The 14160-nt window shown below is 33.5% G+C and overlaps 1 protein-coding gene across 2 annotated transcripts; it reads right to left on the bottom strand.

Moving 5' to 3' along the window:
* Positions 1-295: 295 nt before the first annotated feature.
* Positions 296-13643, bottom strand: LOC128176788 (retinal homeobox protein Rax-like). Of its 2 annotated transcripts, XM_052843325.1 has the most exons (5): positions 13313-13643; positions 11589-11744; positions 5599-5866; positions 3839-4173; positions 296-1232 (listed from the first exon to the last, which is right to left on the bottom strand). In XM_052843325.1, exons 3-5 carry the CDS (start codon positions 5726-5728, stop codon positions 738-740), a joined length of 960 nt encoding a protein of 319 aa, XP_052699285.1. In that variant the 5' UTR covers positions 5729-5866; positions 11589-11744; positions 13313-13643; the 3' UTR covers positions 296-737. The 2 variants fall into 2 exon arrangements, with proteins under 2 accessions (XP_052699285.1, XP_052699286.1); XM_052843326.1 differs by lacking the exon at positions 11589-11744.
* Between the last annotated feature and the right edge of the window lie 517 nt (positions 13644-14160).

Raw genomic sequence — 14160 nt, 5'->3', positions numbered from 1 at the left:
CTGCAGAAATGTTATCGGCCAAACAAGAATAGGGATCAAAGCACCCCTCCTTTTGTTTCGTATGACCCGAATATTTTTGTTTTACATACTAATGATATAGTTAAGGGAATTAGCTGCTACGGCCATAGTTGGACACTGTTTCAAAGTTGGTTCTTTTTTGTCGAACTTCATGTGTAAATAAGTATGTCATATGTATATAACCGAAATTTGTGTTATGAATTGTACTTTATCATCGCTATTATCTGAGTCACCCATTTCTAAGAACGTGTGAAATGAAGACTTAAAAGAATTTAAATCCTTGTTTTTATTTCATTTTCACAAAAACACTACAACAATCCATTGTCAACAATTAACAACACAATTTTAAAGCAATAAATAAGCACTGAAAATGTTTCTCCCAGTACTAAGTACCGACTGAAAAACGATGTCTATATACAGGAAAATGACATTTAACACTAAGATATGTATACAAAACAAAATGATAATATTAAAATGTATGTCAATGTTTAAAATTTCGACACGAATGCAGGTTGTATCAAAGGTATATTCTCCATACAGATTATTTGTGTCTGGGAAAGAAGAACCACTTAATCATAAAAATAAACAAACAAACAACGTTTTATCATAAAAGTACATGACAATACCAGTAACGACTCTTCACCTAGCACCCTGTTTAGCAAAGTCCCGCTTCGTGTAACCCGCAAAATCATACTGATAGTACTCACATAGTTTAAATATTACGACAAAAATGGATGTTTTTCTGAAGAACCTGCACAATGTTCTTTGGCTTTAATTCTTAAATTGTCAATACTGGAGATTCTTAAATCTAGAGATTCTTGATTCAGTGGTAAGCGACCAGGACCGGAAGTAGTGAGTCCGGAAGAAGAAGGTCCATTTCCGCCAAAAAAGAGACCGGGGAACCCGAAAGCATTTGAGCTTACTGGATAGCTTGGAAAGAGGCCACCAAAGGGAAATTTTCCATGAAGTTGATGAGAGGCAAGGTTTCCGACATTTTGTTGGTAAAGTGCTAACATTGGATTCATTCCTGTAAGATGCGAGACACGAAGAGACCAGAGGTGTTCCGGTGTACTGGGGAAATTAACTGCGTGTGGAATGTGTGGAGCAACATCCCCAAGTCCGGAGGCGGAGTCTGACTGAAGGAAATTCGGACTTTCCCTTCCCATGGCCTTCTCTCTTTTTCTCCACTTGGCTCTTCTATTTTGAAACCAAACCTGCAATAAAAAAAAGACAATTTCACGACGTTGCAAAGAGTGAGCCAATAGAACAACCTTCTCTCGGTTTGTTTGTTTGCATCGAATATTGTCTTGAGGCGACACAAGACGAAATGAACAAGAAGAGAAAATCTAATCAATGAAAGTTCTAATATATAATCAGAGCTTGATAAAAAGTTAATTTTGGGCTGATTCGGGGAATCGGATCTTAATTACAGGCTGTTTTAGCTTCGGGAATGACTTGATGGAACCATGGCGTTCAAAAATTAACATCTCAAGAGCGTCTTCATAAAATCGTTTGTTTGTCCTTTATTGTGAAGTGCTTTCAGCAAACACCCCGCAGAAAACCAACGAGAAATAATCAAAAGAAAAAGAGACAATTTTCTTTTAATTTGCTAATTTTCTGCCCGAGCGGCTTTTGAGCACATCAAACTGTAATGGTTACTGTTGAGTATTTGAACGAAAATTAATATCCTGTTTTCTGGTAATTTGGAAATGGATTCTTATTAAACATGTAAATGTTGAGAAATGAAAACCTTTTGCAGGACTATGAAACGCCCGTTTAAATCTACACATTAAACACGAACCTTTTTAAAGTTAATTAATTATATCATATCATAACTTTTGTCTATACTTTAACATGTTTCGACATATATGGAAATATTGCAATCTTCAGGTATGGGCATTAGGTGGCAAAATGATTTATGTTATGTTTATCGAATCACATGATAATTTTCAATTATTAAGTACATTTATTCATTGGCAATTCATAGTTTTATATCTTATTTAGATGTGCATGTATGTGCAATTTACTCTATCACCGTATAACGTCTAAAAGAAGACAGTGTATATCTGGCCAAAATTCGACACTTTTTTCAAACAAGTTGAATTAGAAACTTTGATTTATTTTTATCCGTCTTCCTTTACTTAAAAATCGTATTTTTATTATAAAATGATAGTATTCTATCGATCTCCTGTAGCATTTAATATGATGATTTTGTAAACAATTAAACACAAGTACAAATGTGATGGTGATAGACTATTCTAGGTTGGTTTGATTTGATAAATTGAGACTAACTAATTCATGAGGTATGGCGTCCAGAAAACTTCACAGATTATTCGTGTAATCCTATCCTAATTATAACACCAGGCTATGTCCCCCTCGTCTAATTCCTATTGTCACCAACCCTCCCCTTTTCCACAGTATCTATGTTATTCCGAACGGCGGGGGATAGTCCGGACACTTTGGAATCAGGTGTGACGCGGCTAATTGTAATCTCCTTTTAAAGATTTTATCCAATCGCGTTTCATTACTTTCACTAAGGAGCCTTCGCTCACAGCAGCCTCTCCCCATGATCTTACATGAAGATTTAATCAAACAAATAAACGCTTGAATCAGATAATGAATGACTAGGATTATTCGCATGGACGTGAGGGGCTTAATAAGATCATAATAATAAGGGGACAATGAGCGCCCCTAACGCCTCACATTCTTAGCCAGCATCTTTTGTCTGTTTAGGCTCTCCAGTTGTGGAGAAAATATTTGTCATTTTTCTCCAGTTAACTATTTTAAATGAAAAGAAGCTTGGGATCCCGTCGCTTTTCTTCTCGGGTTAGTCTGATTTTAGCTGTTTTATGTAGAGCGCACGGGGAGATATTTCTCCAATCCGATCTGATGTTATCCTATTTGGAGGGGTTATCGCCATTTAATGACTAAATCAGATTTCCAAAGAATTAGAAAAACAAATTATAAACTCATGCGGTTAATCTTAAAAAATACTTTCATACTTTGTATAACTTTCAAAACCTGATTTTTTTAAAACATATTGCGGAGCATTATTATTTTATTATCAAGACTGCATAGGATAAGCATTATTTTTTTTTATCCCGATCTGCTAAAAGACGAACAGATAATAGGATAAAAAGGAAAAACATTCGCGTCAAAACAGCCTGTATTACAAGATCGAAAGGTAAATATTGATAAAGGCCGTACTGAACCGAACTTTATCTGATTACAGCCCTTATACAGAGCATTATCTGTCACTTAAGAAGGAAAATATTTTTATTTTTGGACAAACACAGACAGGATTTAATTGCCATATGCTTGTGATATTTTGGATGCAAGGGTGACTTCAGCTCGACCTAATTACTTCCGTCGACCAGCGTCACGCTTTTTTTGTTATCTAAGTCCTACTGCCTCTGAAGATAAATGATTGCTGAACGCAAACTAAATTTATATGTCTATTTCATAACCAAAAATTATCAACTTTAATAAATTTTTCATTTTCGAATCTGAGGTGAAATCATTAACCAGAATGTTTTTAATATTAACGTGTAGGTGTGAAATCTGTTAATTTTGGCGTAGACTGTTAATTTTGGCGTGGAATGTTGGTTATCACTCATTTACTAGACATTTTACCATTTATATAATAAAACCAGCTGTTCGTCAAATGAGTGGTTGAAATCAATTAATTTTGACGTGGAAAATATTGAAGTCATATTTCGACTAGATGAAATTTTTCAAAAGTTAATTTCAATTATTTCTGTAAATGTTTCCTTGTCAATTACAGTCTCTAATAATGACTCATAAATTTATTGAATCTCACCTGAACTCGAGCCTCGCTGAGATCCAGTCTCATGGCAAGCTCCTCTCGCGTGAAGACATCCGGGTACTGCGTCTTCTCGAAGGCGCGTTCGAGTTGGTGTAGCTGGTAGGTGGTGAAAGTAGTCCGACTTCTCCGGATTTTCCGAGGTTTGGAGGAGAAAGATTCGTCCGAGCCTTCGTCCCCCTTGTCTGAGGAGGTGTTCAGGGAGGATCCGTCCGTGCCCTCCAAATATCGCTTCTCCTGACCACAGTCCTCGGGGGTAGGGCAGGGGGAAACTGACGTGTCGCTCTGGTCATCATCGCGAGGACTCGGAGAGGAGTGAAATCGTGTATTTCCTGAGGAAAAAAATTAAGATTTTCAATTGATCTTTACTTGTTTCCAAGGTTATTTTGTGTTTCTAATGTTCGTGACATTTTATGTTAAAGCGATGAAGATGTAATGAGAAATTAAATTAACTTAAATTGATTAAATCCGTTAGAAAAGTATTCCTTTAAATAACTTATTTTTTAACTTCTGTTTAAATTTTGTTGAGGTTGATCCAATTAATATTGACAAATATACATACACTGCGATTATCGAGCTTCAACCTCATTAATTTAATTTTCGTCTCAAGGATTTTATTATATTATTATCTATTAAAACTATCTTGAAATACACAGAGAAAAGCATACAACTGCGAAAAATAATGCAATATTGGATACAAGTCTAAACCGAGTTGACGTAATTTTAATAATTGTTGAATGGTAGAAGTGGAAAAACAATAGAGAAGGTGTTGATTAGGACAGGTGACACGTACAGTGTTAGTCACTCTTGTACTCTTATTCAATGTAACATTTAACTTGTTAAATAAGACAGATCTTTTTAGATTTCATTACGTGTAAAATATCATGGTTAAATATCAAAACGGAAGTGGGTTTTTTCAAATAAAAAATAGTTTTTTTTTCATTTATATGATATAACGGTGTTACTAGCGTTGCGACTTTTGAAATGATTTAAGGCACGACAAAGGAAAATTAGTACACAATTAGACCGAGAATGGTTTGTGTTAAAACAAGCTTTATTCTTTCAAAAATATTCATTTGGTATCAAAGAAAAAATATCATTTTGACTATAGATCAGTTCATCATTTTTATACCCGGTTTATCTTTTACATGTACGAGGATAGTACAATTTATATTTTTTAAGCAGTTGATTAAATTTAAGATTCCTAACTGACAACTGGTTACCGTACCATTCATTAAAATGTATATTACACAACATAAATTCTAATTCTAAAAAATTCAACATGTTCTTATTCTCATTCTAAAGCATTTGATTAAAACTTCAGAATCCTAATAATTTTAACTTCAAAATCCTGATATTTTAACATCTTTAAACTCTCTCTCTCTCTCTCTCTCTCTCTCTCTCTCTCTCTCTCTCTCTCTCTCTCTCTCTCTCTCTCTCTCTCTCTCTCTCATAGTTTAATAATTAGATATCTCTTTAATAAAAAAAAAAATAATGGTTGAATACATTCGTAATTTTTTTTTCTTCATAAAGTCAAATATATACAGGAAACAGAAAAAATAAAAAAAATAAAATCGAGCTATTATCCCATACATAATTCATCTTCTTTTTTTTTTAAAGCTCTACTATAAATCTTTTTAATGTTAATAAAAATTATTTTAAAAACATATATTAAATAATGAATTTTAAAGAAATAAATTATTAAATTGTAGGACAAGGATATGGTGATGGGTAAATAAATATTTTGTATCTCTTACCCTCGGGATTACTTGTGATGGTGGACACCTCAGTATCTTCTTCCTCTACCCCCCTTTTTCGGAGGATGCTGTCCACGCTGAATGACACGGCGGGTTTGCTACAACCGCCATTGCTTGTTGAAAGATCCATACTAAAATCCTTGCGTCCTTCCAAAAATGATCACTTTAATGTTTTCTTTCTTTCTTTTATCTTCAAACAAGAGTCAGTGTTGAAGATCAGTTCGCGGCTCTGTCTACTGCTATGCTTTCTCAATCCACGAACTATATTCTGTAATTATTTAATCATTAATGAAATAATGTAACTTACTATGATTATCTAATACCGATAGAAGTGTGATCTTTTAAAGAACGCGTGATTCTGATTGGTCATTAGATTTCCGAAGTCTCCAGTAGGTGGCCAACTCGAGCTAGCGTGTTTGTTTTCGTTAGGAGTAACCCAAAAGCTTGCAACATTGCTATAATATCATACTTTACAATTCTAAGCAGTGGGCGTGTCTTCCAAGTTTATCAACAAATGAGAGAACGGGTAGGCGCCTCTAGGATAATGGCAGGATTCGCTATATCATTATTAGTTTAACGAGAATCACATTGAGAAGCTTCTATTTCAAAGAAATTTTATTTGCTAATCATCGTTCTGCGCGAGGATGCCTTCTTGTTGAGAAAATAATTATTGACATTTTGAACTCCACAGTTTTACTGACACCAAAGGGATAAAGCTCTGTGTTTGCGCATCTTGCACAGACTAGAACTTGCACTAAAAGTCACCTATCTTTTCTTATTTTATTTTACAACTTTAAAAAAAATAATTTGCGATGGAATTTCGAATAACTTTATGTAATAATTGAAAATAGAGAAAATAAAAGTAAAGGAAGCGTGCAACATGTAATGATTTCCATCGTCATTTCAAAGATATGCTATTGATTTTCCGAACTATTGAAAGGTGGTGCTAAGCTTTTGTAAACTTTGCATATAGTTGTTGAATAATCACTTAAATAAGCCCAAAAAAAGTTGACAAGTATTTTTAGCTTCAGAGAAATATGGACAGTAAAACTTAATCCAGTTCCTGTTGTTAATACAATTAACATATAGATAGCAAAAGACAGGTGATTCTATTGTCACTAATTTCTTGATCAGGTATTTGTTATTCCTTGTATGTCAGCCGCAGCTGGAGAGTCAATAACACAGAATCAAAAATTAACACCCCCGGAATTGACCACGGCGCAAATCACACCTCTATATTTACCAAATTGATGGCCAACAAAACCCAAGTGTCAACGGCTAAATGTCAAAATATACCATAAGTTCATACACGAAAAATGTTCCTCAGTTTCAAATAGAGAATCCCCGTGGTGCAAGTTTACCTGGAAATTAACTGCTTATGAAACAATTTTCGTTAATTATTGCTGCATTCAGTCACTTGACCACGTGCGGTTATGGTCATTTGTTTGTAACGGTCGATGTCAAATAAACAAAGAACAGTCGTTAGTGTCATATAAAGCATTAAGTCTGACCAATCGCCTTAAAGGAATCGGATGGAATTGTTTATTAATCATCTTTGATTAATTACAAAGATGTATTAAACAAAGGACTTTGATTATTTCTCTAAACACGAGGAGAGATGTGTGCTTTGCCTCAGAACACTGGATACATGTCACACGATTATAAAACAAAAATTAGTTGATGCACTATAACATTAATATTTCTAAATTTTATGTGAACGCTTTTAAATTGAGTCTCGTTAATAAATATGTGGAAAACAGACATTTCATTCATGCATGTGTAAAAATGTATTAACCTGATAAATGTTTATGGTTAATTTTGCATGTATAGGCCTATTGTAGAAACAACTTAATCTAATCAACATTAATCGAACCAAAAAAATGTAATATCAAGCTAAATCCGGGTTATTGTGAATATCATTTCACTTACATTACATTACTTGATCATAAACGTTTTATATATCGTTCTTAGGATATTGAAAAATTACTAGGAAGAAATGTAACGTAAATCGTAACATCAAATTAGATAAATCAAGTTTACACCATGATCTATAGATTTTCGTTTCTCAAAACGAACTAACAAAATGACTGACCGTTGGGATTTGAATTTATGTTTGTTTTTTGTTTTGTTTTTTTTAATTAAGGATCGATATGTCTCATTTTTCTCATTAGAAGGACTATGGCTTAATAAATAGATTACATGCGGTAAAAAAAAACCCATCAAATTAAACATTAGTGTACTCATAAATATTGTAGCATATGAAAAATTATTAGATGCACATGCATATATTCATGTTAGACTACAGGAAAAACATTCACTATCTAGAAGCTGTTAATTAAATCGGGTTCGTCACGTGAATCTATGCGTGCACGATGAATCGGGTACAACCCTTGATTTGTTCTAAATCAATAAAATCTAGATTGTTTTACCAGAATATTTTGCAAATATCTCACATCTTTAATCAGCATAAATGTTTTCTAAAAAGATCTTTCTTGAAAACGATAGAAATTAATTTTAACAATCAACAGTTGTCGTTTTCAACAATAAAAAGTCATTTCAAGAGAGAAAAATGAAATATAATAAATAAGATGTTACCAAAGAGTTTCTAACGATTACTTAACCATACCGGTAAAACAAACTTCAAAATGTTTACATTCTACAGTATCGCAAATACTACAAACTTAAAAAAAATAATATTATATTAAATACGGTATGACGAAAACTTAGCAGATTATTATTACATACATGTATATGTTTTACAATATACAATTTTAAGCATTTAAAATTTTTATCCAATATATTAATTTTGCCTGTCAACCATGGAGTTTGTTCTAAGACAGGGACGTAGCATCCGGGGAGGGAGGCAGCCCCCCCCCCCCCCCCCACACACACACTTTTTCTTGCAGCAAGAATTTTTTAATTTACATTTAAAAAAATTGAATTATCATGGAGTTGCCCCCCCCCCCCCTTTTTTTTGGGAGTGTGTAAAAAATTGAAATGAAATAACGAAATTAAGACAGAAAAATGAGTTATAGGTAGACTACCCCCATCCCCCCCGCACGGATTAGGATTTATATGATTTTTGCTTGTCAAGATTTTTATTGATGAGTCCCCCCCCTTTCTAAACGACGCTATGTGCCTGTAATAAACTAAACTGAACAGATTAATTCTTCTTCCAAGAAGATTTGGGAGAACTTCAAGAGTTGATAAAGAAAAATTAATTTCTTTTGAACAAATAGTCTATAGTCTTTTGAACGATAGTCTAAAGAATAATACAGTTTAAAATTTGGTTGCCAAAATACATAGACAAATAATTCTTGAAAACATAGAGATAAGAATAAATAAATGTTAAAATGGGAAAACCAGTTCTACATACATGTTTAATATAACAAATATTTTATTATACAAATGACAACATAAAAGGACTGGACATCAGGCAGTGCCTGTGTAAGTCCTCTTCCCAAAGACCAAAGTTACAACAGGTTTTAAATAAAAATTTACATAGGTATAGAAATACAATGAAATATATATCAATTAAAATAACACAGTTCGGATATACATGTATGTCTCATAAACATCCGTTTACGCACATCGGTAATTAATGACAAGTTTAAACCGGTCTCTGTATCTGGGATAATGTCACATTTAATTAATTTATTACGTACATACGATTTTGTGAAAAGTATCTGCAGTCTCATTATAAGGAAGGGTGGGGGTGGCGGGTTATTTTGGCTTTTTTATAGGGGTATACCAGCCGTCAACCCATTGGTTCTGACCAATGTTGTCTTTAGTGAGTGTAACCATGTTGTACATATATGTGCCGCATATCTATAGCAGAACGGGAAATTTTTAAGAAAATACACAAATGTTATCTTGATATGGAATTATATGATATAAGTTCGTCGTTGCACATCAGTTAAAGCGTACACAATTCGTCTGTAAAGTTGACTGGGAAAACATACCATGGGTTTATGATCTTGCCAGTAAAGACTACAATCTATGAGGCAGTAATTCTATTAGAGCGAATAGTTGTCCATTAAGAGATGATATTATCGCATGCGAGGCGACGATTTAACGTCAAAAGAACCGGTATCCGTTTTATCCGCTTGCGGAAGTTCCAAGACGTGGTCTGAAATCAACATGGCTGGAACCTAAGACACTGTTGCGTGCATTGGGATTTTATTAAACAATTAATTGGAATCACAAGAGGACCTGAATGGGTTAAACGAAGCAGAAGACATCTAAATGAACTGATTAGTTTTTTGTAAAAGTAAAAGAAAACAATGTTTTCTACATGAAAGAACTTTTCAATTCATATCCAAATTGTTAAATATCCTTCATCAACTAAAGGAGAGAGAGAGAGAGAGAGAGAGAGAGAGAGAGAGAGAGAGAGAGAGAGAGAGAGAGAGAGAGAGCGCACAACAAAAATTCCATATTAAGTTATGAATATATATTTTGTTTACCATAATATATTAAATACACATCGCAAGAACACAAAACACAAAATGATGTTTTGTAATTTTTTTTTTCTTTTAGAAATTTTGTTTTTCTCCAAAAGCAAAATTCTTTATATAAAACAAACAACTTCAAAACAAACTACGTAGTTTGTACACAGTGCCTCTGTAACAAAATGTCCTTTGTCCTATAGAAAATTAGTGGGATTTCCCTTGTTTGTGTGCCAATTAAATAAATAGATCAGTATACATGTAGAACAGAATTAAGTAGCGCTTTTCACTGTTTGTCTGTCTGTTCTATCTTTGTGTCCATCCATCTGTCTCTCTCATTTGATCTACTTTTAACTCACGTATCAATAACTTGGAATAATGCAGAATCATTTGTCGTACCTCGTATTCTGACATACAATTAAGGAATATATAAACAACTTAAATATCAATTATTAAATACATGTAACTCCGGGGAGCTGGGAAAAACGTATAAATAATGCAATGATCTTTAAACTGAGACGATATTCTTTGTAATTTTCAGTAATTATTATTATTATTATTTATCTGTGTCTATCACATGCTTATTGTTAATACAAAAGTGTAGTTCATTTTAGTAGGAAAAAAAACATTTCAATATCTGAGCTCGAGTGTAAAATGTACAAAGCCCCATTTTTTTTTCAACGGCAAGCTGAGAAACATATGAAAACACAATTTTTAAATTGCAGAAAAGTAAAACGTGAAGTGGGACTAAACTTAAGAAAACTTGATACTTACATTGTGTATGTTTGTTAAAGAAAATTTTACAATAGAAACATAAATGTTTATTAGTTCTCATGAAATAAGGAAAACGCTATGTAGATTCAGAATAAGTGCACACGACTTACGAGTTGAAAGAAATAGATATGAACTTATTAAAAATAATACTGGTCAAACCCAAATTATGTAGAAGATAATTGTCCCTTTCTTACTGAATGTCCTTTATATAAAGAAAAAAATCATGTTATCATCATATCTCAATATTCAACAAAATAATTATGTTATTGACAAAGTATGACAAATTTATCTGGCTAATGTCCAATGAGGACAGAACAATAATTACTAAGTTCATTTAATTTCTAATTAATGCCTTCGTCGGAGAAAATTGAAGGTGAAGCGTCAATAAACAATGTAGCTTTTAATATACATGTTTTCTTCCATCTTTCCAAAAGTCGGGAGGATGTAATTATTCTGCGTTTGATTAATGAATAATAAAGCAAAACATACCGAACAACAAACATTTCAATACAATTTTTCAGTAATAAAACACAGCCCCCTTATATAGCCTCTGTAAAGAATCAAGTAATGTGTTTGCTTTAGACAAGACATCTTAAGGATTGATGTATTCTGGACGAGAAATTATTAGCTGATTTTTTTCTGCTTCCATTTGATATGATTACCCCTAATGGATGTTCAAGAGACTCACAATTAGACGCTCGTTAGATTGGGGTTTACAGCAAATTTACCACTCTTAACATTAATCCATTGAAAATTAAACCTCTAATATACCTTGCTGTAATTTCCTTTTCGTTCTTGTGTTTCTTTATGAACGCTAATCACAAATAAATTTCCGCAGCTAAACGACCGCCTGGCATCTTCACGCCATCGCTTTGTCGACGGGCATGTAACAGAACTCATTCCCGTAACCTGCATCGGGAACCATTTCTGGAGCATGCGAAAAGAAATAATGTTTTATTTGAGATGACTGCGACTTGTCAAATAAAAAGCTTCATTGATTCATCTGCTATCTCATTAGCAATCGTTAACGTTGGGATAATTAAAAGTTAATGAAAAGTAAAAATGTCTCATTTTATTTTATTGCTTCATTTCTCGCGAGCGGAAGATTCAGAAATCCGCCAGCTGCCGGAACCGGAATACTGACTCCTAAAAACTAAATCTTCTTTTCTACTTATCTTTGAATAATACAATCAGTTTCTTATTCATGTCAGTGTTTGATTTAGGAAAAAGTCATTAGCACATTTGAATTTTGCTGGAGAAGGGAATCCTTCCCCTTTTGCTGCTATAACAAAAGTTCAGGGAACATCAAACAAGAAGGTTTTATTTATAGAAAGCATATTTTTACCACTTTGTTATAACAGCATCAGGGACCTCAGACCACGATTACGGACAAGTGGAGCTATGATGCAATACATAATAGACTAATAATGATAGCACGCTTTGAATGGAAGTGATAATGACTTTGGTCCCCTTTTTGATAGAGACTTCGCACCCGTCTCCGACATTTGCAATGTCAATCACATCCAGCCCGTTATTGTTCAATTATAATGCAATTGATACCGAGTGAATCCGCAAAGAATAGACGGACCCTCTAGTAATGGATGCTATTGGACAAAACAGCCCCTGTGTCTTTTTTTAAGCTGTAGAACGCGAGTGAAGACGGAGGGACCGAAATCAATTAGTCCATGTACTGGTCTCTAATTGCTTAATTCTCAAAACAATTTTCCACAGTGTAGTTATATGACAAGTAAGGTAATTGGAGGAATTATCACAAGGGGTTGCAATCTATTAATGTGATAATTTAGCCCGATACAAACGAATGCTTATAAAACGTCCCCAACTGGCTGCGTAATTGATTATATTATGTACAAAATTATCAATTAACATCTTGTCTGCTTTGGACAGTTCCAGAAGAAACATGGGTCGAACATGGCGGGCGACGGTTGATTGTGTACGGGTGTCCGTGACAGATAAAAGAGGCCTCAGACAAAGGCAATTGTAGTCTTCCAAAATTCCATTTATCTAATCTTGTAATAGCTTTTTTTTTCAACACTCCTTCCCAATTTGTAATTAATACATAAGACTATGGGAGAATACAAAGTTTAAACTACACAAATATCCAAACAATTTTTTTTTTCAATATTCTTGAATATTATACATGAACGCATTAAAAATATTAGCAATCATGTTTCTACTTTTATTTTATTTTGATAACGAATAATCAAAATGCTTTCCACTAATTCATTTAAAAAGTTGTACTTATAATGCCTTGTATAGAAAAAAGAGCTGTATGTGTTATCAGGCACAATGGATATTTCTAACAAAACATGTTGACAGCTTTCAGTCGAAACGAGAAAATTATGCCCAAATAGAAAGAAACACTAACATTTATGAGTTACAAATATTATGACAGACTCTTAAAAAAATCCAAATCTCCTCGAACAATCATTCAATATTATCACAATGAAACTAAAAGACCTGTAACAATTACTTACCAATGAAGTGAAAATCTGATGAAAAAAACGGTTAACACCGCTTATTGCAAGCTCTAGATATGTGGCCCGCAATCGTTTTTAGAAAGGGTGTCAAAATCTCAAGTAATCTAAGCAAACAAACACGAGTTTTCATTTGTAATTGCTAAGTATGAAAGTCTAACGTCCATATTTAATTTCAAGCACCCTCGAAAATTTCCTTCTATTATCATTAACTTCGTTTGGCCTGTTTAAAATGTCCGAGGAGCGAATGCCGTCTTTTCATAGTGAGTCTCCTTGTATTTATCTTATAACCTCTCCAAGTTAAATGACAGCTAAATATTGTGATTTTCAACAAGCGCAACTCCTGATTCTGTTTCAGTTCTCTTTAATGAACAAATATTGCCGGATCCCGTGAACGAGCATTTACTTTAATAAGATTTCAATTAGCTACACCTTCGAGTGCTTTTGTGTTTTAATTCGCTTGTAATTATCCGTTATATCACAGGCTTTTCCTATGAAATATACTACACTGGAATTGAAAAGTCAGAAGTGTAAGACATTAAGTCACTACTCACAGAGCTTATCCGCATTAGATGTGTTGACTTTCACCGGTTATGTATATTTCTCTTAATTATGTATTGTCTACCGCATCTAAGCTTATTAAACATAACATGCTTACTTTGATACATGTTGTAATTTGAGGCTTATGTTCCCTAGTCGGTAAAGAATTAGTTCGCTATCATTAACCGTGTCTACTCATGGTATTGCCATAGGTTTCGGAGGTAGTGTAGGAATTAATTATTTTACAAAACAAACTAATTACAAATTATACTGAAAGTCTGTGAAAAAAACAGGATGCATTTATTAGC

This window comes from Crassostrea angulata, chromosome 3 (genome assembly GCF_025612915.1).
Source record: "Crassostrea angulata isolate pt1a10 chromosome 3, ASM2561291v2, whole genome shotgun sequence".
In the NCBI taxonomy this organism is placed as follows: Eukaryota; Metazoa; Mollusca; class Bivalvia; order Ostreida; family Ostreidae; genus Magallana; species Magallana angulata.
Note: the sequence above shows the minus strand (reverse complement) of the source record. Positions and strands in the feature narration are given on the sequence as shown.